Source organism: Mustela lutreola, chromosome 1 (assembly GCF_030435805.1).
Source record: "Mustela lutreola isolate mMusLut2 chromosome 1, mMusLut2.pri, whole genome shotgun sequence".
NCBI lineage: Eukaryota > Metazoa > Chordata > Mammalia > Carnivora > Mustelidae > Mustela > Mustela lutreola.
The window spans coordinates 230,482,855-230,508,989 of NC_081290.1; the positions used below are offsets into that span (position 1 = coordinate 230,482,855).

At 43.2% G+C, this 26,135-nt stretch overlaps 1 protein-coding gene across 19 annotated transcripts in view; it reads left to right on the plus strand.

The window, feature by feature from the left end:
* Positions 1-26,135, plus strand: part of XRRA1 (X-ray radiation resistance associated 1) — a 72,412-nt gene that overhangs the window by 23,439 nt on the left and 22,838 nt on the right. For 8 of the 19 annotated variants that reach the window (XM_059132563.1, XM_059132553.1, XM_059132605.1 and 5 more), the window contains 5 exons: positions 3,029-3,162; positions 15,701-15,829; positions 16,492-16,709; positions 20,929-20,969; positions 24,493-24,618. In XM_059132563.1, coding sequence (XP_058988546.1) covers positions 15,768-15,829; positions 16,492-16,709; positions 20,929-20,969; positions 24,493-24,618 — 447 coding nt within the window. In that variant the 5' untranslated portion in view covers positions 3,029-3,162; positions 15,701-15,767. Of the gene's footprint in view, positions 1-95; positions 115-3,028; positions 3,163-15,700; positions 15,830-15,974; positions 16,710-20,928; positions 20,970-24,492; positions 24,619-26,135 lie in introns of those variants that run through there. The other 11 variants (XM_059132612.1, XM_059132620.1, XM_059132629.1 and 8 more) reach the window with 8 other exon arrangements.

Below are 26,135 nucleotides of genomic sequence, written 5' to 3' on the forward strand. Positions count from 1 at the left end.
TAGTTTGATAGCTTCTGATAAAGTTTATTTATCTGGCAGATCCAGCCTTACCCAAAGGAATTTATTTACATAAGAGAGCAGACCAAAGTCAAAATGCCGAATGTAAATGAGAAGGTGAAATCTCTTGGCTAATCATTTATTTCTATCTCTGTGATTTATAAGGTCTCTCTAAGAAAAAACATAAAATTGTCCAAAGTCCTGAATTTGCAGTTCACAGTAATGAATACTTTGATGTATAATAAAACTTGATGTGACTCAGCAGGTATAGTAGGTTAGGAATCTTCTGTTCTTGTTTGCCAGAAAGGCTGCCACCCGAGGAGTAGAATTCTTCAGCAGTCAATTTAGAAAAACTTAACTTTGCCATGATTTGATTTTCTGCATACCGGTCTGAAAAAGTCTCAGCTGGAGCCTGGCCCTGAGAGTCAGGAGACTGTTTCTTGTTTTGGTTCTGCCACTATTTTGATACAGCTCCTTGGCCAAACCACTTCTTTTCTCTGAGACTTAAGTATCCCCCTCTGCAAATTCTGGGTCAGCTGTGAAGTTCTGTGACCTGTAATTCTAAAACTATTCGTTTCTTTGAGCTGTCCTTGATTCTGTGGAGAGCAGATTTGGCCCCAACATTAAGTAACCAAATCAGCTAGGACAGGGGTCAGTAAACTTATTCTATAATGTGAATATTTTAAACTTTGTGGTCTATATGGTTATAACTAGTCACAACTGTGATAACTAGACAACTCTGCTGTTAGAGAAGGAAAGGAGCCATAGATACCACATAAAAAAATGAGTGTGGCTGTGTTTCAACAAAACTTTATGATGCTGAAATTTGAATTTCACATAATTTTCACACAGTATTCTTCATTTGATCTTTTTTCAACCATTTAAAGTGTAAAAATTATTCTTAGCCCACAGGCCTTACAAAAGAGGCAGCAGGATGGAAATGGCTGAGAGGTGTTAGTTTACCCACTCCAGAGCTAGCACACTGATGAAACAGCTCAGTGTGATTGGAATGGAAAGTGAAACACAGTGGAGTAGTGATAGGTGAGCCTGGAGAGGTAGCAGAAGAGAGACTGTGGGAAGCCTTGGAAGCCTCACTAAGGAGTTTGAAATATCCAGTGGGTGTTAGGTATGGCTGCTGGCATGAAGCATGAGTTGGGGGGAACAGTATGAAAGATATTGAGACAAAATCCATAGGTCTCATTGACTGCTATGAGGGAGAGGATTTTCCCACCTTTACCTATGATTATCTGAGTCCTCTTTCCAGGTCTTCCTCCTTAAAGGCTTCTATCTTTGCCCCTGCCAAATAGAATCACCCGTTAGTGTGAACTCTCAAAATTTGGAATTTGCTGATGGCAGCATGAACTCATCACTCCATTGGTGCTTGGCACCTCTCATAGTCTGCCCAGTCTTCTCAAACCCTCTTATACCATGGACTCTAGTCATACCCAAACTATTTGCAGTCCTTAGAACAAAGTACACTACCTCCTGTCTCCGGCTACAGTGCTTGTTTTTTTGCCTTTAACAATTTGGTGAATACTGACTAGTCTCTGAGGACAGCTCCAGCGACATGTGCTCTGTGAAGTCTCCTGGATCCTCTGATAGAGCTGACTGTTCCTTTCTTTGTGCTTCCACTGGTCTGTGTTCAGACCTCTATCCCAGCAGCATTTCTACTTAGTAGACATATATGTTTATCTACCTGAGCAGCTAGGTTGTGAGCTAGCAGAGGACAGGCTGGTACAGAGTAAGCCTTCAGCATATGGTCCTTGAATGAAGAGATGGTTATAATGATGACAGCCAACATTAACTATGCTTACTATGTAGCAGAGTCATGCTAAGGGTTTTATCTACAAAGTTTTTCGTAAGAACTCATTATTATTTCTATTTTATAGAAGCTCAGGTTAGGTAATTTGCCCAAATCCCAAATTTGGCCAGTATTTAAACTCAGGTCTATGGAATCCATCAATTGATTACTACAGTGGAGTCAGACCAAATCCAGTCCTCCTCTGTTAGTGGCCTACAGCCACTTGTTTATATGTCTGTTTGACTGTGCAACACTGATGTGGTCAACCAGCTGGGTAAGAGGCTGAAATGCCTCCATTCAGTAGGCTTCAATGAGTATGTGTGGAGAAAGAGGGAGGAAAGAAAGCAGACTTACACATGAGAGCTTAAGTGAGTGTGTAGAGGCCCAAAAGAGAAAAAACAAAGATTGGGTTGATACCATTTATCACAATTGTCTTTGTCTTTGCAGACAGAAACTCAGTTTCCTCACTGGACCCTGACCTAGTCAACTATTTCATGAATCTAGGTGGCCAGTTAGAAAGTGGTTGATAGTGACAGTTTGGATTATTGCCCTCATAAACCTGTTCATTTCAGATGATTTTTTATATGCACCTACTATGTACCAGGTCCTATCTAAGTTACAAGGATATAGTGATATAGTAACATGGCTATTGACCTGGAAGTTTATGGTCTAGCCTACCATCATGTGCCAAGGTTATGCTAGGCACATCCATGTACCAACATCCCTGTTCCTCAGATGTGTGTCTCCTTATCAGGTACCTGGCTGACCATGAGAAGTATCCCTAGATAAAGCACCCAAATTCAGGGGAGAATTCCCTGAGAGATTCCAATTGGCTGGTAAATTAAGAGAAGTTTTATAAGGAGGCAGCTTTTGAGTTGGCTTTCTGGGGCTTAAATTCAGATACATGGAGAGTGAAAAGCTCTCCAAGTTGAGTGAAAAGCTCAAGCAAACACCTCTAGGTGGGGTGGTGCAGGAAATAGGGAAGGAGTCACTTTGGTCAGCACCACAGGATAAATCAGGATTTGTAGTGAGAGCTAAAGCTAGCAAATAGGCTGGGAACAGACTATAGTAGGCCTTGAATGTTAATCCAGAGAGTCAAGAAGGTTTGAGGCTTATGAGTGATGGGGTTGCCTAGAAGGTTAAAAAAAATGGTGAGCCCCCACCTCATGTATGAGCATCATTGTCATGTGTAGTACTTCTGTTCTCCCATCTTTTATCTTTGTACCATAGTTCCTGGACCTTTCTTTCAACAGCCTGACTGCAGAGGCCATTTGTGATCTGGGGATTCTCCCGCACCTCCGTGTCCTGCTCCTCACAGGCAATGGGCTCACCTCCCTGCCACCCAATTTGGCTGTCAAAGAACAGTAAGTTCTACATCCTAGGGTCCATCCCATGTGTTCCCTCATGAACCTTTGGGTGCAAATATGCAAGGTAATAGCCCAGAGCAGCTCAAAAGTGCTATGAAGACGGCTGTGAGTGTTCAGAGCAGGGAAAAATGCTGCCTACCGAAGCTCCTATGAAAGGAAGTCATATGGGGAATGGGGCCCCAAAGAATGATTAGGGCTCAGATGGGTGTCTTCACACTCTCCTATGCTGTTAGGAGACCCTCAGGTATCTAGCAAGTCACTTTCCCTGTCTCTGATTGGTCACTGGTAAATTGTGGATATTGCTCTTGCCAGACTTATCCCTTCACAGACCTACTGAGCTTTGTATGTTCCCATTCTGCACCTTGGTTCAGGCTGTGCCTTCTGATCATGATATAATAATGGTCAATGCAATATACATCATAATAATAATGCTAATGCAATATACATGTGCTTACTATGTGCCAGACACTGTTTTCAGCATGTTATACATGTTAACACATTTAATCCTCAAAACAGCCCTATGAAGCAGGTGTCCTGTTATTATCTGTGTTTTATAGATGAGGAATTTGAGGCCCAGCTATGTTAAGTAACTGCTGATAATGACTAAGCCAGAATTTAATGAAGTCCATCTGATCCAAAGACCATGCTTATGACCATTACGTTCTCTTCTCATATGGATTTTGCATATCTTCCAAGGGCCTATTCAGACCCTCCTCCTCTCCCTATCAGAAGCCTTCCCTGATGGCTTTAGACTATACTTCTTCCCTTCTCTAAGCATCTGTTGAATTTAATGTTTTCCCTCTTACTTTAGAAGTTTATATATTCTGTTGTGACTTATGTCTTACAAATAGGTATATATATGTAAATAATAGATAAATGGGTGAAATACATAGAGTCTCCCAAAAGTATTGTGAGCACTATGAGGGCAGAGGCTCTGTCTTAGTCATCTTTGATCTGAAGCAGCTGGTTGAGGAGTCAGTATTTTGGCACAAGTACCTATTCAATGGATGTTAACCAGTTTAGAGATGGTGTAGGCAAAAGTCATGGTGATAATATTTGTTGTGATGATGGCAGTTGCGATGGAGTTTATAGTGATGATAGTGGTTGGTTAGTTACCCAAGAAGTTTGGATAATAGTAGTGATCATTGTATTAGGGATTTCATTAGGCTCCTTTTGTTTGCAAGTGACAGAAGTCAACTCAAACTAGCTGAAGCAAAAAGGGAATTTATGGGGCGCCTGGGTGGCTTAGTTGGTTGAGCATCCAACTCTTGGTTTTGGCTCAGGTCATTGTCTTGGGGTCATGGGATCGAACCCACACTGGGGTCTGCACTCAGTTGGGAGTCTGCTTGAGGATTCGCTTTCTCTCCCTCTGCCTCTCCCCTGATTTGCATGTGTGCACTCTCTCTAAAATAAATAATTTTTTTCCCCCAAAACCCCAATAAAGCCAAAAGGGAATTTTTGGCACATTTACCTGTAAAGTCCTAAGGTGAATGCTGGATACAGGTGCACAGCATGTTGTCAGGACTTTGCATGCATCTCAGTGTCTTTCTTCATCATGTGCGTAACTTCTCTCTCATCTTTCTCTCACTTACTTTCTCAGGCACATGCACACATCTTTTTTTTTCCTTGGTGTTGGCAGGCTTTCTCTATGACCAGACACATATCAGTCAGGGTCAAGTCAAGAATATGAAAACTACTTGAGGTATTGCAAATTGAGGGGACTTAAATGTTTGTCATGGGGAGAGATAATAGTTGGCATTTTATTATGAAAATTTCAGACACACATAGAAGTAGAGTCAATGGCAAAATGAACTTCCATGTACCCATCACCTAATGATTATTGCCTGACAGTTTTGAGGTCACAGACAATCCTGTTTAATCTATACCCCCACCACTTTTTTGAGCTTTTATTTATTTGTTTGACACAGTGAGCAAGAGCATACAAGCAGGGGAGCACCCAAGGGAGAGGGAGAAGAAGGCTCCCCCCTGAGCAGGGAGCCCAACATGGGGCTCAGTCCCAGGACCCTGGAATCCTGACCTGAGCCAAAGGCAGACGCTTACCCAACTGAGCCATTCAGGCACCCCACCTTAAATTAGTCTTAAGAAAAATCTCAGACGTATCTAGCTATCAATGAATACTGCAGATTCATGTAGTTTCATCTGTAATAATCCAGTGTATACCTCTAAAAGAGAAGGACTCTTGAAAAAAATCATAATCAGAGTACTTTTATTCCACCTAAATATTAGCAACAATAAATAGAGGGAATTGGTTTTATAGGTGGTGGAAGGGCTAGAAGAGCAAGAAGGAAAAAGATTGATGCCCAGAGATCAGATGCCTCCCAACTCCTGGACTTCAGGCCACAAGCCTGTCCCTGCTGCTGGGCTTTTAGAGAGGTTGTTGCCGCAGTTCTAGATCTGCTGCAGATGTGCTGCCCCAGTCAGGGCTGGAACCTCACCAGCAGGGATGCCGGTGCAGCACTGCTGCCGCCAGCAAGCTGTCAGAAACAAATGAGAGAGTTGCTTCTCCCCCTCTTCTGGCCTTCCAGTCTCACCAATCCCTCCCTTGGCAGTATCTCACTGGAAGCCAATTGGAAAGATGGTCTGGGAAGTGTAGGTTAGGGGTGACCGTGGCCCCTTAAAATACATGGCAGAACACAAAGGAAAGGAATAAAGTTCAAGAGCAAATAGGCAGATGACTGGTGCCTCCCAGCCCTTGGAAGCCCAACATCTACTCTCCTTCTCTCCATATTTAATCACAATATGCTTTCATCTTAAGTGAAGGATCTTTTCCTTTTCCATGAAGATACTTTCACCCTTTTCTATAAAGGGATATGAGACCGTTCCATAGGTCACTGTATCCATTTCTGAATGATATCATTTTCTCTTCTAAAGCAGTCACAGTGCCAAATAGATATTTTATAACCTAAAAACTAAGTTTCGAAGTCATTCACCATTAGTAATTTACACACAACAAGCAGAGAAGAAAATATATGTATTTGCTACAATAATCTTTTCTTAACTGGTCCAGAGGCCATAGTACACATTTATGAATCCTTCCTTCATCACATATTTAATGTTTCCTTCTCCCTTATCTAGCACCTTGGCAGTTTGGGCTCTTTAACTGGCATGATATCCTAAATGATCATTCCTGAAGAATCAGAGTTATGAATCCTTTTTTAATAGGCTGTGGTAGTTTTCTACGAATGCTTTTTAAAATTGTGGTAACATAACATATAACATAAAATTTACTATCTTAACCATTAAAAATTTTTTTAAAATAATCTCTATACCCAACATGGGGCTCAAAATCATGACCCTGAGATCAGGAGTCAGGTGTTCTACTGACTGAGCCAGCTAGGCACCCCGTCTTAACCATTTTTAAATGTACAGTGGCATTCATGTAAGTCCCTTCACATTGTTGTTGTACCATCACCACCATCCATCTTCAGAACTCTTTTCATCTTGCAGAAATTCCATTAACTTTGATTAATGGACATGACACTTCTAAGAGGAATACCTTATAATTCCCTGGATTCCAGTCATATTTCTCTTTGTCCTCAAGGTATAACAGCAATCATACCTACTTTGGATAATCAGTATCAATCACCCAGCCAATATAGTAAACTCCTTTTTTTTTTGGTCTAATGGTTTGTTGGATTGAGGAACCCAAGTGGCCAGTAGCAATCTCAGGTTCTAGTTAAGAGAAACTATTCTTTGTGTCCTCTGTAAAAGTATTCCTCCCTAGGCAACTAAGACCTCTACTTGTAGGAATGGAGGCAAAAATTCGGCAAGTGGATGATTGTAAGAGGATCTGTTCTTATTTCCTTTCATTAATTCCTAGATCCTATGTTCTGGTTATGAGGAAGACCGCATCAGTACTGGTTGCTCGTTTATGTGAAACCTTATCTTTTTAGTAGTCAGAACCCTGTCTTCACAGGGGTTAGTCTCCTAACTGGTATGATAAATAAGTTGTTAAAAAACTGCTCTACCTTTCTATTAGATCAGCTGCTTCTGATGGGGAATATGTGGTAAAAAAGTGAATTCCATTTTTATGGGCTCATCATTGCACTTATGTGCTATCAGAGGTGTTCCATGGTTAGAAGCAATGTTATGTGAGGTACCAGGATAAAGAATATGATATTCTGTAAGTCCCCTGATGCCGATGCTGGCAGAATATTAGGGAATGTAAATCTCTATCCAAAACACATGTTTATTCTGGTAAGCAACAAAACAAAACACTGTTCCTCTTATGAAGGAAGGTGCTTATTAAAGTCATCCTCCCACGAGGTGGTTGGCTAATCCTTGCAGAAATGGTGCCATGTTAGGGGCTCAACGTTGGCTTCTGCTCTTGGCAGTTTGGGTACTCAGCAGGGGGGTAGCCAGATCTCCTTGGTGACGGGATGTGTGTAGCCTCCATGCCTGTGCTAAAGGCCATTTTTCAAGTACTAGGGTATCTGAGGAGAGAGGCCATCTGACTTCATGGAATGGGTCATCTTATCCACTTAATCACTGAGAGTCTCCTCTAAAGTGGATAGCCTTTGGGAAGCATTCACATGGAATGCAAATAATCCTTGTACTCTGTCCATTCTGAGAGGTCCACTCACATAATTTCCCCCTTAGACCTTGCTCTCAGCAGTTTTACTTTTTTTTTTTTTTTTCCCCAAGCTTGGACTATTCTGCTAAACTGTTAGCCACTGCCCGTGAATCAGCGAAAACCAAAAAAAATAGACACATTGCTCTAAGTTTTACCTATTGGGAGGATTTTTCTTCCCTTGTCTTTCAGAGTCACCCCTGTATAAAGTTGTAATACTGTAATAGTCTTTTAGTGTCAGCATATCATGAACAATCATTTGTAAACCCAACTAGGGTGTTTTCTCCTACATCAACTGCTCACAGAACCTTAGTTGTGCTTTGATGGAGAGGTAACAGCGGGAGTAGGCATCATAGGAATCTGAGCCATATTCATTCACACATTTTTTCCAGACTTGCTTGAGCTGGATCTCACATACTGCTTTCACTTGCTGAGGGAATTCTGCCCATTTAGTTCATGTTGAGTCACTCAGGTCACATGGTCACTTCATGTTCCTGTGATCAGCTAGCTGTTCAGTCTTCACCAACATAGGGTAGTAAGCCAGAAACTATTTTTCAAAAGGAGAATAGTTATCCACAGAATAGGGCATATATAACTTTGGAGTGCCTGAGTGGCTCAGTTGGTTTAAGCATCTGACTTCAGTCCAAGTCATGATCTTGGGGTCCTGGGATGAAGCCCTGTGTCAGGCTTCCCACTTGGCTGGGGGTCTGCTTGTCCCTCCTCCTCTCTCTTTGCTTCTCCCCCTGCTCGTGCTCTCTCTCTCTCAAATGAAAAAAGAATAGGACATAACTTGGCTCAAAAATTATTCTGCGGGGTGTCTGTCTGATTCAGTTGGAAGAGTGTTTGACTTTAAATCTTGGGGTCGTGAGTTCAAGTCCCCTGTGGGGTATAGAGATTATTTAGAAAAAGAAAACAACTTAAAAAATAATTCTGCAATTGGGACCTATAAAAGGCTCTATTCTTAGAAATGATATAACCAGGACAAACTTGAGAGGGAAAAGGAACACTGTTAATTATTTTAGGGTAACAGGTGAAAACCCAGAGTGTCCTTGAAAACCAGGACGTTATGGTAACCCTGTACTATACAGCACACCCATTTGCCTTAGACATTTAGAACACTGTTGGACCTATTACAAAACCGCATCTTGCTCTGGGCCCGACACAAAACTGGCACCCCCTGGGATGTTCAGTAAATGGATTAGAATAGCACAAATGTTTTATGCATTGCTTCCCAAATCTAAAAAGACCAACAAAGCTTTGTGTCTTTTTCTTAAGTAAGAGGTGGTGCGAGGTGAAGGATTATGTCTTTCACATTGGAGGTATATCCCAGCATGCTCCCAGCTACCTGGACATCAAGAAAATCGATCAAGGTGGTAGTTCTTTGAATTTTTGTAGGGTTTCCCTCCATTCTCTGACATGCATGCATCTTACTAAATTGTCTAGAGTATTTGCAACTTCCTGCCCATCAGGTCCAGTCAACATGAGGTTCTGTGGAATACCAAACTGGATTAGCAATAGATGTGTAATAGATGATGTAGGCTGAAAGAGTTGATGTTGATGTGGCCCTAAGAAAAGAGAGCAAAGATGTACTGTTGTCCCCATCAGGCAAAAGCAAACTGCTCCTGGCAGTTCCTATTCACCAATAAAGAGAAAGAAACATTTGATGGGTCCTTAGCTGTATTGCAAGTGCCAGGGGCTGTGTTGATGTACTGTAGTAAGAAGAGTCCACATGTGGGGCAGCAGCTGAAATTGGAGTCACTACTTGATTAAGTCTGCGGTAATCTATAGTCATTCTTCATGACCTGTCTTCTTCTACACAAGCCGAATAAAACAAGTTAAGCAGGAATATCATAAGACCCAGTATCCTTTTACCTTTCTTGTCTTTAGTGATGGGAGTAGTCCCTGTAGTTACCTCAGGGATGCAGAATAACTTTCAGCTTACTGTTCTAGAAACGGATAAACTGGGGCTTCAGTTTGTCCCTTCCTGCTGTAATAGTTCTCACTTTGTTGGTCAGTAAACATATGTGGTTATTCTGTCAGTTGCTTAGTATGTCTGTTCTAACTATCCATTCAGTAGGCTGATGACTTCACTGGGTTCATTCACAGGCTAAATTTCCATTCTTCTGTAATCCCCTGCTTTGAGTGATAGACCACCATACCTTTCATATCCCCCGACATTAGCACTGATTTGCAGATAATTGTCTAGTAATCCTTGAAAGGCCTGGTTCAGGACTACCTGATAGAATTTTCCACAATGTTGCCAATGTTCTATATCTCCATTGTCCAATATGGTAGCCACTATTATTAAACACTTGAGATATGATCAGGGTGACTGAAGAACTGAATTTTTACTTTGATTTAAGCTTGTTTTTAATTAAATGGAAATAAGAAACTGATTAAGAGGCTGTGACTCTCCCTTTGGGCAACTCAAATCATTTTTATTCTCACCAGCTCTAGATTTTTTTTTTTTTAAATTGTATAGTTCACGCATAATTATTTGAAGCTAGTCTTCAGTCTCTGCAAGGACACACTATTTCTAGTTTACACCTTCCTGTAGGATTTAGTCCTGCAAAGCCCTAACTTAAAGCAGGGGCAGTTTATCAGGAATCCCCTTCTCTGGTGCACCCTGGACTCTTGGCCCCTAGACTAGCAAGGTTGTCAGAATCTCTGCTTAGCATCTCAGCCTGTCTGCCACTTCTGGCCCTAGGGGAAAAGAGACCCCAAATGTTGCAGAATCCCCTTTGATCTTAGCCCCCTAACTTCTCACAGCTTGTTAGTTCCCAGATACCTTAAAGAAAATTGTTTTTAATATATATATTTTATCTGGATTTGTTTATACTCAGAGAGGTGGCCCAATTATTTAGTCTGCAATACCATAAACCTTTCCATTTATTTTGGCCAGGTGCTTAGGGTCACTCAGTATGGAACCATTTTAAACTAAACCAAACTAGCTGGATATTCTCTGAGCCATTCCAATGATACAAATTTGGGCTACAGTTTTGCACAAGGGCAAATCTACTCTCTCCCTTCCCTTCTTTTCATTCCAAGGTAGTTTTACCCTAGCTGTGGGATGAGGAGTGTGGGTTTAGTGCTAGTTCTCGCTCTCCTGAGTGTGTATCTGTTTAGGATCCTACGTTCATGTAGGGGATCTCCAATTACATGCTATTTCAGCAAGATCAGCAAGTGTCTAAAAAGGCTTCTTGTGCTTGGTTTCTGTCTCTGGATTTTTAGATTTTGGCATATGACTGCTTTATTGTCTTCACATCTCTTACATGTTTTAAAATGATGAATCTTTTTTCTTTTTAGGTTTTATTCATCATTGTAGTTGTTTTCAGTGGGAAAGTCTTGTTGCATAATGCAAGGCAAGTCTTCACCACTAGGTATTTCTATTTCCTTATATATAAGATGGGGAGAATAAATGTACTCCTATTTACCTCAGAGTATCAATTGAAATAATTGTGCTTTGAAAGCTATGAGGCTCCAAACAAACTGTTATTTTCTTCCTGGTTGTCTGTCCACACAAGAATGTTCTGTGGATTCGCCTTCTTCTGCCAACTTCTTAAATGTTGATGGTCCTCAGTTGTCCATTCTCAACCCACTGTTTTTCTTAATTTTTTTTTTTAAAGATTTTATTTATTTATTTGACAGATAGAGATTACAAGTAGGCAGAGAGGCAGGCAGAGAGAGGAGGAAGCAGGTTCCCTGCTGATCAGAGAGCCCGATGTGGGGCTTGATCCCAGCTTGCTGAGCCGAAGGCAGAGGCCAAACCACTGAGCCACCCAGGCGCCCCTGTTTTTCTTAATTTTTATAATCTTCTTTGTGGTTTCATCCTTTCCCAAGTCGTCTTTATATCTCTACCTCACATCCATCTTCTGAGCTATAAGCCCATATATTTTACTTAATCATACCAAAGTCATCACACACATGCCCGTGCTGAGATCTTCTCCTCCTATGTCCCTGACCTCAGTGACGGGAGCTGCTGTCCATCAGCTGTGCAGTTGTCCAAGTGAGAAACGTGGGCATCAGTCTGCATTCTTCCATCCCTCATCCTGCACATCCATTCAGTCACTGGAGGCAATGAGTTGTGTTTCCTAAATGTTTCTCAAACATGGCCCTTTCTGTAGCCCATCAACACAGCCCCTGCTACTTGGGATACAGCTAACGACCTGTCACATTTTTCTTTCTCCTTATCACCTCCTAACCAACCCTCTTCATCATCAGCCGGAGGGATGTTTCTAAAAGCACCTCTGATTCTATCACTGCCCTGCTTGAAGTCCTTTGGCAGCTTCTCGGCATTCTAAAGATAAACACCATTAACATTGATCACAAGGCTTTTCGTGACCTGACTCTCTCTGCTTCTGCATTCTCCTTTCTCTTCACTTTTTTCCATTTCACCACATAGCTCATCTACTCTGAATTATTTGTGTCTCCATTTCCGGATCGATCATATGACTATGTCTGGGTAAGTTGGAATTGTATCGTTAGGGTCCATGATCAAAGGAACGAGACTGATACAAAGTGAAGGTCAAGCAAAACTTTATTTCGCGCCAAGCATCAAGAATCAAACTGACTGGTCAGGGCTATCTCTTATGAAAAGGTGATGACAATGATCCCGACAAGGTCACTCCCAAGAAGGCCGCTCCGGACGAGGCTGCTCTAGATGAGGCTGCTCCGCAGATGAGGCCGCTCCATGATTGGAGCCGCTCCCAAGAAGAGGCCACTTCCAAGATGAGGCCACTGCTTTCTCCCCAGACAAGGCTGCTCCCAAGAAGCCATTCTGGACAAGACCGCTTCCTGGATGAGGCTGCTCCCGACGACAAAGAGGCAACGATGACAGCGACGATGACAAGGAGGACAACCCGGATGACACAGACTCTGCTCCCCACGATGCCACTCTGACAAGGCTGCCACCCAGAGGAAGCCACCGCTGCAGACAAGGCCACTCGTGGCTCGGGGTGGCGAGGCATTTTGTGGCGAGGCTGCTGGCGGCTAGGGGCCGTTGGCATCTCAGGGCCGCTGGCGTCTCAGGACCGCTGACGGCTGGACTGCTGGACCGCTGGTGTCTCAGCTCCGCTGACGTCTAGGGGCTGCAGGCGTCGGGACCGCTGACCACTGGACCACTGGTATCTCAGGACCACTGGTGTCTAGGGGCTGCAGGCGTCGGGACTGCTGGCCTCTAGACACCTGGCATCTCGGGACCGCCATCAGCGCAACTGCCGGAGGCTGCAGCTCTGGGCTGCTGAAAGCGGGGCTGCTGGAAGCTGCAGGTGGCTGGAGGCTGCAGGCGGCTGGAGGCTGCAGGCGGCTGGAGGCTGCAGGCGGCTGGAGGCTGCAGGCTGTAGCTCTGGGCCACCGGAGCCGGGACCGCCAGAGGCTGGAGACTGCTGGCGCAGGGACCGCTGGCAGCGGTTATAGCTCTTACAAGAGCTGTTACAGCTCCTCCACTCCGCCGACTCTTCCGCTCCCGTCGACTCTTCCACTCCCACCGACTCTTCCTTCTGCTCCCGTCACAGCTCTCCTCTTCCCCTGCTAGCCTCGCACAGCAACCTTTATGTGGTTGGTTGAGCCCCACCTGTATACAGGTGGCCAGTCGGATCTCGGTTCACCCTAGTGGATATACACATGCCGCACTGTTTGGACATCTCCACCTGGCCTGCCCCACCCCTACATCCGGGGTCCACAAGCAAGTTCCTCTGGGAGGGGAAGGCCCTTACAGTATTTGACCTACTCCATCATCAGCCTACCCGTTACTTGTTTGGATAGGCATCTGAGACTTTGGGTCTCCCTTGTGGCCCATTTCCTGTCTCCCCTTGGACTGTACAAGTCTGCCACCCAGGCTTGACCAGCATGGAGTAGAGGGGGATGGTGACCTTCTGTTTTCTAACCACTGTTTTCCTCAAAATGCCTCCTAAAGGAGCGCCAGCTTTTTTAGCAGCCACATCATAAGTCCTCTTTTACACAAGTGAGTTGGGAAGCTACATCTCCCACATTCTGTGTTTGCATGGTGCATTTTCTATATCTCACCACAGAAGCTGACCTGACATTTTCATGGACATTACCACTTGCTCAGTTTCATCTGTTTTACTGCAGCTCTTTGTCCAGTTTGTTCAGCAATATTTTTAGCCTCATGCAAAGTCTTACAATGTGAAATAAAAGACATCCTCTTTCATCGTTTAGATAGAACTGACTGGGACCAGAGACGCTCAGCACCAGCTTGAAGTTACCCAGCAAGCCAAACAGCAGCAGCGCCAGAATGAGAGGCCAGGGCTGCTGACCCCCATTCCCAAGTTTCTTCTAATCCAGCACACCAGTTCCCATTCCTGAATCCAGTCACCAGGGCATACTCTTAGCTTCTAAAAAAAATTAGTCAAATCTATCATATTTTAAATGCTATTAATTCCTTTTGCCAAGAGAAGGTATAATAAAAATAGCATCACTCTGAACAGCCAGAAACCTCAACCTCTCCACACTAATAGACTCCCGCCACTTCAGAGAGCTTTTCTTCCAAAACTGCCATGGGAAGGACCCAGTAGAAGAGCCTGATGCTGTCCTCTGAAGCCTTGCATCTTGTCCTCCTTACCCACTCATTGACTCCCCCCTATTTTAAAACATCTGTCTTGGAGACAAAATGAAGCTTTTATATGTTATAATTAGGGTGAAACTTGTAAAAGGCAAAACACTATAACTTGTCATAAGAGACCGGATAGAGCTTCTCCATTATGGGGTGTAAGGGGAATTTTTTTAAAGGCTTATTTTTTAGCTCTTTCACATTTGACTGGAGTAAAAAAGAGATGGGTCAATTAATTATAAATAACAGAGCTGCTATGTACCCTCCTGTAATTGCTCTGTGGTAGAAATTAAAAATTTAGTGCATGAAAGTTGGTTCTTTCAGAAGAGGAAGAGAGTCATCTGTGTCCTTCAAATACCATCAACTAAAGGCTCCTTTCCTTCTTGGTTGAGTGTGTTGAGTGTTCATTTGGGTGTATGGAGGGGAGAGAGTTGGAGGGAGGAATGAAAACATGATTTGAGTCATCTGCCTTTGTATACTTAAAAAGAATTACGTAGGGGCACATGACTGGCTCGTTTGGTAGAGCATGACTCTTGATCTTAGGGTTGTAGGTTCAAGCCCCGTGTTGGGTGTAGAGATTACTTAAAAAACCAAAATCTTTAAAAAAAAAAAAAAAAAAAGTTGAAAAAAATAAAGTATTACCCAGGTCTCATCCACATGGGGACATAAGTCAGGCCACATTAATGGTAGTATCTAAAATACCAGAACTTCCTGCCCCACCAGTGTGATTCAGGATCTCAGCCCATGGAATTCCACTCTCAGGTATTTCTGGGACTCCTCAGAGAGTTTGAGTTTTGAGAGACTTTGCAGCTCCTTACTGATGTGTGCATTTTATTGGTCACTTTAGAGAAGAGCATCACTGTGGCCAGCCTGCCTTACCCACGTGAACCAAAGCTGTGGTCCATGCCAAGGGCTCTGTCTCCTGATGCTCCCATGGTTGCTGATACTTGGGGTGATGCAGCATACTCAGGAGTTTGACCTGACCTAAAAGTGTTCAGTATTCTTTCTGTGGAATGTTTTCCCTCAACTTGGCCATGCCTTAGTCACTCTGTTACTTTCCACGAGCATTCCTGGTGGCCCCATCCTGCTCCAACCCAGTCTCACTGAGTCCATCTGTGAATATGTGCAACCTTTCTCCATACAGAAGACTGATGTGTGAGTGGGATTTGGGGAAGAAGGTCAGTTGGGGAAGAACTTACACCTTCTGGTCCCTCTCTGCAGGGATGTCTCAGGGGCACTAGAGAAGTTCCCAACCTGGTTATGCCTCTTGATTGATTCCCTGTCCTCCATCTCTTCCTATCCCCACTCCTGCTTCCTGGGGATGGTAGAGTTTGTCCCCTGCCCTTGCTCATTACCCAGGATCCTTGCACTCACAGGGAAGCATCTGTAACATCACTGACAAGCAGGAGGTACATCCTGAGGTTCCCAGCACTGGAGACGCTGATGCTAGATGACAACAGGCTCACCAGCCCCAACTGCTTTGCCAGCCTGGCCGGGCTCAGAAGGTAAAGCCACAGTCCCCTCTCTGTAGGACCACCTGCACCCCCAGCCTGGCCCACACCCTGAGCTGCTCTGGAATCCGAAAGGCCTGGTCTTAAATCCTGGCTCCACCACTTATCTCTCCTGTGTGGCCAAGCTTTAGCTCAGTTATGAAAATGGGGCATCAGTAGGACATTTCTGATCAAGTGCCTGGATTATAAGTGGCAAAGAGAAAGGAGGGTAAAAGGAGATATGACCAGGGATAGGCTCCTGACCCTTGAGAGAGGGGACAGAAAAGAAAAAAAAAAAGGAATCAGAAAGATAAGGTTACCTGCTGAATTCTACGTATTTGATTAGATTACGGAAAATGCTGACATTTAAATGGTTAAGCTTTAGATTCAAGAAAATTTACTTTAGATTCAGGTACCCTTTACTGAATACTACTTTGTGCCTAGCCATTTACATTGCTTTATTCACCTTTACAGGAGCCTTGAAAGATTAATGAATATTATCCCCATTTTAGAGATAGGGATATTGAGGCCCAGAGAGGGTAAGTCACTGGCTCAAGGTCACAACAGAGGAATAAGTGTCCAAGCCTGAATCCATGTTCTTTCCCTCCAGTTGCTTAGTAAATGCCCCTGAAGTATCATTATTGCTGTGATTCTGTATTCACTTTCCTTAATTGAAGACTGAAGAAATTAAGCCTGGACCAAAACAGGATTTTCCGGATCCCGTACCTACAGCAGTTTCAGCTCCGTGACGGGTCAGGGGACTGGGTTGGAGGCAGGGGGTGTCCCCAGAAAGAGCTCCATTCCATGCGACAATCCAAGTCATGGATGTTTGAGGCCTCTGATGAGCAACCAGATTATACTGTACTGCCCATGAAAAAGGATGTTGACCGGACAGGTGAGTGATGCCCCTTGTTCAGAGATTCAAGCCCTGTGATGGGAATAATCTTCTAACAGCTTATTCTGAAAGTCTGTGACTCCCTGAGAAGCTACTGCCTGGGAAGGTGGAGGTCTCCCATGAATTATTCCAATGACTTCCTGACTTATTCTCTGTTAAGATCCTTTTAAAATCCAGGGGCCTGTGGGTGGCTCAGAGGTTTAAGCCTCTACCTTCCGCTCAGGTCAAGATCTCAGGGTCCTGGGATCAAGTCCCAAATGGGCTCTCTGCTCGGCTGGGAGCCTGCTTCCCCCTCTCTCTCTGTCAAATAAATAAATAAAAATCTTTTTAAAAATTTTAAAAGATTCTTAAAAAAAAAAAAAAAAGTTCCTTTTAAAATCCAGTTAAAAGTAGCTTTTTAAAAATCTCAAATAACCAGAAACTCAGAAGTGAGGCTTTCCAGAGATGGCTAATTCTGAGGTGCACTGATCTTCTCAAGGAATTCAGGTTCTTTCCGTCCTCTTCTGCCATCCTTGCCCTGCTTGCTTGTCTTTGTAGGCTGGTTCCCATTGAGGTCTCAAGATCACTACCATGGTGCCAAAAACTATATCCAAATGGCAACATTAGAGGCAGAAAAGGAAAGGAATGTTACCTTTATTATAAACCCAAATCTCTTTAATACATGAGTATTTCTGGATTATATACTCTGTTTTACTGATCTAGTTATCTGTTACTGTGCCAGTATTGCAGTGGGTTTTCTTAATATTTATTTTAAATTGAGAAATAACCAACTTAAACATATAAAAGTATTGTGTACAGCCTGAATTTTTACAAACATGCATCCTTTTAACCACCACCTGTATTACAATATAGAACATTTCCAGCATCCCATGTGATATTCTCCTGATCAGTCCCTCCTCCAAGAATAATCACCATTCTGACTTCTGTCACTAGCGATAGCTTTTGCCTGATTTGAAATTTATGAATATGGAATTATACAGCATGTGCTCTTTTGTGTCTCATTAATTTCACTCAACATTATGTCTGTCCAATTCATTCATGTTGTTGCATATATTGGTAGTTCACTATTTTTCATTTCCCTTTAGTATTCCAAGTTATTTACCATTCTTACAGAGTAAGAAGGATAGACATTTTGGTTATTTTTATTTTTGAGGCTATTATGAATAAAGCTACTATGGATATTCTTTTACATCTTTTGGTGGACATAAGCACTTGTTTCTGTTGGGTATATACCCAGGAATGGAATTGCTGGGTCATAGAGTATAAAGTTATGTTTAACATTAGTAAAAACTGCCAAGTATTTTTCCAGTGCAGTTGTAGAATTTTGATCCCTATATTAATGTAAGAGATTTCATTTCCGGGTGCTCCCCAGAGAGGGGGGGGTCCCCTTATGGGTGTCCCCAGATTATGGGATGTCCATAATCTCATTGCGGTTTTAATTTGCATTTCTTAAGTGACTAATGATCTTTTTTTTTTTTTTAAAGATTTTATTTATTTGTTTGACAGAGAGATCACAAGTAGGCAGGGAGGCAGGCAGAGAGAGAGGAAGGGAAGCAGGCTCCCTGCTGAGCAGAGAGCCCCATGTAGGGCTCTATGCAGGGCTCCATCCCAGGACCTGGAGAACAGGACCTGAGCCAAAGGCAGAGGCTCAACCCACTGAGCCATCCAGGTGTCCCAGGTGACTAATGATCTTAAGTGTCTTTCATATGTTTATTCCTTATTTTGATATGCTCTTTTGGAAGTACCTATTCAAATCTTTTGCCTCTATTTAAATTGAGTTATATGTCCTTTTCTTGTTGATTCGTTTGAGTTCTTTATATGTGCTAGGTACAAGTCCTTAGTAGATCTATATATTACAAAAATCTTTTCGCAGTCTGTAGCTTGTTTTCTCATGTTCTTGATGAATTTTGGTGAATAGAAGTTCAGTTCAATCTTTTATGCTTAGTGCTTTTTATTTCCTGTTCAAGATTTTTTGTCTACTTCAAGCCATGCAGATATCTTCCTATATTTTCTTCTGGAAGCTTGATTATTTTAGTTCTTAAATTTTGATCTATGACCTGTCTAAAAGTTTCATATATGATGTGAAGTAGAGTCAAAGCTTACTTTTTTATACGGATATCTAATTGCCTCAGTACCACTTGTTGAAAAGACGATATCCTTTTCCCCACTGAGTTATAAGAGAGGTATTATGATAAGGTGGTGTCTGTACGTGTCTACATTATTATAGCTTTAGGGGCTCTTGCGTGGTTCAGTTGTTGAGCATCTGACTTTTGATTTCTACTCAGGTTATGATCTCAGGGCCATGTGGGGCTCTGTGCTGGGCATAAGCCTGCCTGGGATTCTCTCTCTCCCTCTGCCCCTCCCACCACCCTGCTCCTGTGCATATGCTCACTGTCTCTTTAAAAAATAAAAATAGGGGCGCCTGGGTGGCTCAGTGGGTTGGGCCGCTGCCTTCGGCTCAGGTCATGATCTCAGGGTCCTGGGATCGAGTCCCGCATCGGGCTCTCTGCTCAGCAGGGAGCCTGCTCCCTCCTCTCTCTCTCTCTCTCTGCCTGCCTCTCTGCCTGCTTGTGATCTCTGTCTGTCAAATGAATAAATAAAATCTTTAAAAAAAAATAAAAATAAAAATAAAAATAAAAAGTTAGTGTAGCTTTGTAACACATTTTGAGAACTGATAGTGAAGTTTTCTAGCTGCGTTGTTGTGTAAAAACTGCTATAGCTATTATAAAGCCTTTGCTTTTGTATATAAATTTCAGAACAGCTTATCAATTTCCACACAAAATCCTGCTAGGATTTTGATTAGAATGGCATTGATCATGGCTCAGTCTGTTAGGCGTCCAATTCTTGATTTTGGCTCAGGTTATGACCTCAGGGTTGTGAGGTTGGGCCCCACACTGACTGTGGAATCTGCTTAAGATTGTCTCCCTTGTCCTCTGCCCCTCCTCCCTTCCTCTGCTCACTCTCACTCTCACAAAAAATAAAAAACAAAAGATAAAAGAATTATATTGATCCTATAGACCAATTTAGAGATAATTGACATCTTTACAATATTGAGTTTTCTAATTCATTAATATAATATATCCTACCATGTTTTAGGTCTTTTAAAATTGTTCTCATCAGTGCTTTGTAGTCTTCAGTGGTGAGTTCTTACATGTCTTTCATTAGATTTGTTCTTAAGTATTTGGTCTTTGTCAATGCTATTGTCAATGGGTACTGTTTTTTTTATATTACATTTCCACTTGTTTGTTATTGCTACATAGAAATTTTGTACTTGTATCCAATAACCTTTCTAACCCGAGATTATAGGGAGAAGATATGCATTCAGGCAGAGTATCCCATGGCTCATCTTTCTAGATGTGGGGGCTGTCTCCTCAGGGGATCACTCTTTAGCAGCCATACTTCAACCATGGCCTATCCTCTTGCTGACTCCTACTTTGTTTCTTGTACAAACCCGTCTTCCAGTCCGTTACAGGCACTTGTCATAGGAGAAGTTATTTGGGCCATGTGATGTTCCACCCCTATTATTATTTACTTCATTTTCATGTAACTTTTAGCAGTATAATATCATTAACATGTGCATGGGATCCTGTTAGCCAGGGCAGTGGTGAGTAGTGCCTGCACAGGATCCAGTCCAAGAAGATGTTTTCATGTATGGTTTAACTCAGATGTTTATTGGCCCATCTCATTCCGATGATGCCGAGAACAAAAATCACTCCACAGCCTTTTCCTTACTGCTGTGCTGCTAGTTATTCTTAGTATCTCTACTGAATTCACTGACTTAACATTCTGTTTCTACTAGCAAAACCAAGAGTACTTTCAAATCCTAAGACAGTTGGTCTGCCTTCTCTGATCAGTACTATCTGCCCGCCTAACAGTACTGATGCTAAAAGAGCTTGCATGTTGCAGAGTCAGAAGGAAGATCAGTGTGGCTGAAATGTAGTGAGTGAAGGACAGAGTGGCATGAGATAAGACTGGAGCAGTAGGTGGGAGCCAGATCAGGCAGGACCTGGCCAAGGAGTTTTGATTTTATTCTAAGTCTCACCACCTGACAAGTATCACAGCCAGCTCCTCTTCCCAGTTAGCGTTAGAGATGAGGACCAATGAGAACTCTGCTAGGGGTCACCCTCCTGTACACCAAGGTTGGGTGAGCCAGACCCCAGCCTCTCTGGGGGCAGTCAGTACACTCACCAACCTTCATTCTGTTTCTCTTTTGTTTCAGAGGTTGTATTCTCATCTTACCCTGGATTTTCAACGTCAGAGGTAGGAACTGCCTGTTTTATATTTGTGTCCTTAAGTTAGAACATTAATTTTAAAAAACAAAAGTAAGCTGATGAACCCATGAGCGGCATTTATATATATCACACTGAGGAAGCCCGTTCATTGGTGTTTACCAAGTACCTACCATGTGCCTGGCACTGCTCTGGCCTATGCACATACAGTGGTGAGGTTACCACCAATATGGAGCCTTGGGGGCTCCCTAGTAAATGCCCCCAAAAGCTAGACTCATCCTTGCCAAATACACTACCATCTAGGCTCTGATTCTTGGTTTGATTGGCTTAGATGCTTGATTTTTGTTTGGACAGAAAATTGGCTTTTCTCTCAGGGTTAGATGCTTACTAACCAAGCTCACGAGGACTGATCACTATTGATTTATTCATTTACAATAAGAAGTACAGTTTCATGTTCAGCCAACCCACATCCTTGAGAGGCACCTCAGTACACTCCCTCCCCATGGATAAAGCTGGGTGAGAAGTTATATCAATTAACTCTTGCCACATGACAAACCAACCCAACAATTGAGGACTTAAAACAATAGCAATTTATTATTTCTCACAATCATTTGGGCTGGTTAGATGTTCCATTGGTTTTGCCAGGGCTTATTCATCCAGCTGGCTAGGTCACTGGGGCCTGGTTTCTTGGACAGCTGGTGTGGCTTGGCATCTATACGGAGTCCTTTTAATTAATTAATTAATTAATTAACTAATTTTTAAAAAGGTTTTATTTATTTATTTGACAGAGATCACAAGTAGGTAGAAAGGCAGGCAGAGAGAGAGAGGAGGAAGCAGGCTCCCTGCTGAGCAGAGAGCTCGTCCCAGGACCCCGAGACCATGACCTGAGCTGAAGGCAGAGGTCCAACCCACTGAGCCACCCAGTCGCCCCTATATGCAGTCCCTTTTATTATGGACTTCTTTACAGCATGGTGGCCTTAGGCTTCCAAGAGGGCAAGAGTGAATTGCAAGGCTCTGAAATTCAAATGGTGGCACTTCTGCCACATTCTATTGGTCAAAGAAGTCATAAGTATAATAGGTACAATTCTGCATGTACAATTCTGTATGCTAGCCACCTTGAGATAGCCCAGACCCCACAAGTGCAGGGCACACTGCACAAGATTGCCCTCACTTAAGACACTAGCTGCAAATTTGGGGGTCCCCAAGCTATCCACACTTAAGACAAACTGGCTATAAATTCTGGAGTTCACACAACCTTCTCAGGCTCAGTAATTTACTAGAACAACTCATAGAACTCAGGAAAGCACAGTCCTTATGATCACAGTTTTACTACAAAGGGTACAAATCAGGACCAACCAAATGAATAGATACATAATGTGAGGTCCAGAAGGGTCCCAAATGCAGAGCTTCTGTGCCCTCTCTCTGTGGAATCTGGGTTTGTCACCCTCCCACGTCTGCTGTTCTCCAGTCAGGAAGTTCACTCAAGCCTCAGTGTCCAGAGATTTCTTTGGAGCTTCACTACATAAGCATGGATGATTGAACCACTGGCCACAGGACTGAGCTTAATCTCTAGCCCCTCCCCTTGCCAGAGGTGAAGCTGGCTCAAAAACCCCAACTCTGTAATTGAGAGGCTGTCTTTCAGGTACTCCGACCTCCATCCTGAGTCATTCATTAGCATAAGCTTAAGTGTGAACCCAGGGCTTACGAATAACAAAGGTATTCCTATCACTCAGGAAGTTTCAAAAGTTTTGAAAGCTCCCATGCTAAAAACCTGTGACAAAGACCAAGTTCTTTATTATACAATAGCCAGTCTAGTTTCAAGGGCATAGAGATACAGACTCCACCTCTGAATGAGAGGAGCACCAAGGTCACACTGCCCATGGGCATACATATGGCCTAGAGGGACTTGGGGCCGTTAAACAGTCTGCCACAAAAGTCAGAGATAATTGGTGGTTGTTCAGTGCTCAGATCCCAACTCCGTGGCATCTGAGTGTGTAGTCAAGTGTGTTAGATGGTTGAGACTCGTAGTGGCCCCTGTCTGTAAAAGTCAGGTTTGTATCCCTCATGCCCTCAGGTCAGGACACTCACGCCCCTGGATAGTGCAGTCTAACTGCAGGACCCACAGCCTTGCTTCGCATAGGGAATTGCAGGGTGGAGGAGTCTGCCTTACCACAGTGCCACCACTTTCCACTGTGGTGTCTGGCAGATTGCATTTGGATCGCCTGGAGGGGAGAATGCTAGACGTTCCCAAGTACCAACACTGGCTTTTGTTTACTCTTACCCATCACTCACCTGTCCCACTTGTGTGGGTGTACAAGTTGGATCCTAGGAGGGCACAAAATACTTCCTCCAAGTAGGTGCTCTGCTAATGTTCACTGAATGAACAATTGAAATTTAAGTGACTTGCTCAAGATTACACAGCAATTAATGTCGTTTAGAACAGAATCCAGTTCATTTGAACCCAGTGATTAGCCCAACATCTACCCTGTAATTTCCTCTGGTCCCATCTAACTCAAGGAATCAGTGAGTGAACTGAGCCAGGCACGGTTAATCCAGTAAGTTTTATTTTCTGTTTAATGAAACATGTTGATCCTGGCTGGGTTGTGCTGAAAAACCACGACTTGCAAGTGACCCGGGTGCACCAAGTCACATTCAGGCCCAGACTGCTTGAAGTCATCCAGGATTTAGCTATTGATTTATCCTGGAATGAAGAGCCTCCATGGTAGGGTGTGAGCTAACCCATCAGACCAGGTACTCAAAACTCAGATCCCTCATGCTCTCCTTCTCCCAACTAGGAAAAGTCCCCTTTAAAATGTAAGTAGCTGCTGAGTCAGGAAAGTGTGTAGCTCTTGATAAGGTGGTGAGTTCAAGCCCCGTTGGGTGTGGAGATGACTTAGAAATAAAAAAATCTTTAAAAAGAGAAGTAAGGGGGTGCCTGGGTGCTCAGTGGGTTAAAGCATCTGCCTTCGGCTCAGGTCATGATTCCAGGGTCCTGGGATCGAGCCCCACATCAGGCTCTCTGCTCGGCAGGAGCCTGCTTCCCCCTCTTTCTCTCTGCCTGCCTCTCTGCCTCCTTGTGATCTCTATCTGTCAAATAAATAAATAAAATCTTTAAAAAAATAAAATAAAATAAAAAGAGAAGTAAGATAAAATGCAAGCACTGTCCTTTTGACTTTTGGAGAAATTTTAGCCCAAATGTAGAGAAGAGCCATTTCATGATAAGCTGCTATAGGGCAGAAAGTGGGAGGTGGGGGCAAGGAACTTCTGATGTCTGCATCACTGCTCTGTTATCATTTGGTCTTAGAGCACTTGAAACCTGAACTTTGGATGCTGGAGAATTAGCTCACCATGTGACCTCAGAGAACTTGGAATCAGAACTCTGGGCCCTTGGTAACATCTCCCATTATGATCCTAGATGTCTCTTTTGGCCAAGACTCTCTAGAATGGTTATTCTTTCCATCACCTTCCATAGGAAGGTGCCACAATGGCCCTTGGCAGCATTCAGCCTCTTATCATCAGGATACTTTTGACAATAGACCTTTTTTCCTTCTAAGGCAACCAAGGTATGTGCACTTCCTCCCATATTTGAGATTCTTCCCGTGAAGTCACTGAAGGCCAGGAACCAGACGCTGGCCCCACCCTTTCCAGAGCTGAGGTACCTTAGCCTGGCCTACAACAAGGTGACTCTTCTGCTTCTCTACCTGTTTCCTCGGGGGCACAGATGGGAGGGCGGGATGCAGTCTGCTCTGGCCTGAAGGCTAGCCCTATAATTCCCCATTACAGATATGTGGGCTCGGAATTCTCAGGGTAGGGGAAGTGGAGAAAGTGCAGACCAAGGCAGGAGTCCATCCATTCAGTTATAGATGTTTACTTACTACCATGAGCCAGGCTCTATGCTGCATACTAGGCCCGCAGCTGTGCAAAGAGAGATTGTGCTTCTTGCTTTTTGGAGCTTGTCACCCATAGGGAAGACTGATAGAGGACAAATGGTCTCAATATAAGCATGCTTAGTGTTAGCAAGAAATTCACGATGCTATGAACTGTATGATAGGGGCAGTCTAACCTAGTATTTGGGAACAAGGAAGGTTCTCCAGAGAGTGGTTTCATGAGTTTAGGTAAAGTGTGAGGGAAGAGTGAAGTGAGAAATGTTCTAGTATGTGGGAACAGCAGATGTAGTCCATGGGACAGATTTAATATGTTTCTCCTTCATGTTTTATGTTAACATATTTTTCCAGTAGCCATATACTCTTTGACTTCTATAAACCCCACCAACTGAGCTCTACTCAAGTCTGAAATGTAGGCAACTTTTAAGGTTTACATTCCTTGTAAGGCAAACAGTTGGTACAGCCACATTCCTCAGGTGTTTTCTTCCTAGGAGTTTTATCATTTTAGCTTTGACATTCAGATCATTGATCCATTGTGAGTTTATCTTTATATATGGTGTGAGATAGGAGTTCAACTTCATTCTTTTATGTGTGAATATGCATTTTACTCAACACCATTGATCAAAAAGATTACTCTTTTCCCATTGAATGGTCTTATCGCCTTGTCAATAATCAGTGGACCCATAGATGTATGATGGATCCCTCTTTGATTCTTGAAATTGGTAACTCGTGTCTTTTTTTTTTTTTAAGATTTTATTTATTTGTTTATTAGACAGAGAGAGAGTTATCACAAGTAGGCAGAGAGGCAGTCAGAGAGAGGGGGAAACAGGCTCCTTGCTAAGCAGAGAGCCCAATGTGGGGCTCTGTCCCAGGACCCTGAGATCATGATCTGAGCTGAAGGCAGAGGCTTAACCCACTGAGCCACCCAGGTGTCCCCACTTGGGTCTTACTTAAAAAAACTAAACTGCTGGTTTCACTGGATTTTTCTACTCATCTCTTTTCCCATTTCTTTTTTTTTTTTTTTTTAAGATTTTATTTATTTATTTGACAGAGAGAAATCACAAGTAGATGGAGAGGCAGGCAGAGAGAGAGAGAGAGAGGGAAGCAGGCTCCCTGCTGAGCAGAGAGCCCAATACGGGACTCAGTCCCAGGACCCCAAGATCATGACCTGAGCCGAAGGCAGCGGCTTAACCCACTGAGCCACCCAGGCGCCCCTCTTTTCCCATTTCATTGATTTCTGCTCCTAACTTGATTTCTGTCCTACTCACATGAGTTTAATTTGTTCCTCTCTTTCTAGTTTCCTAAATAATCTA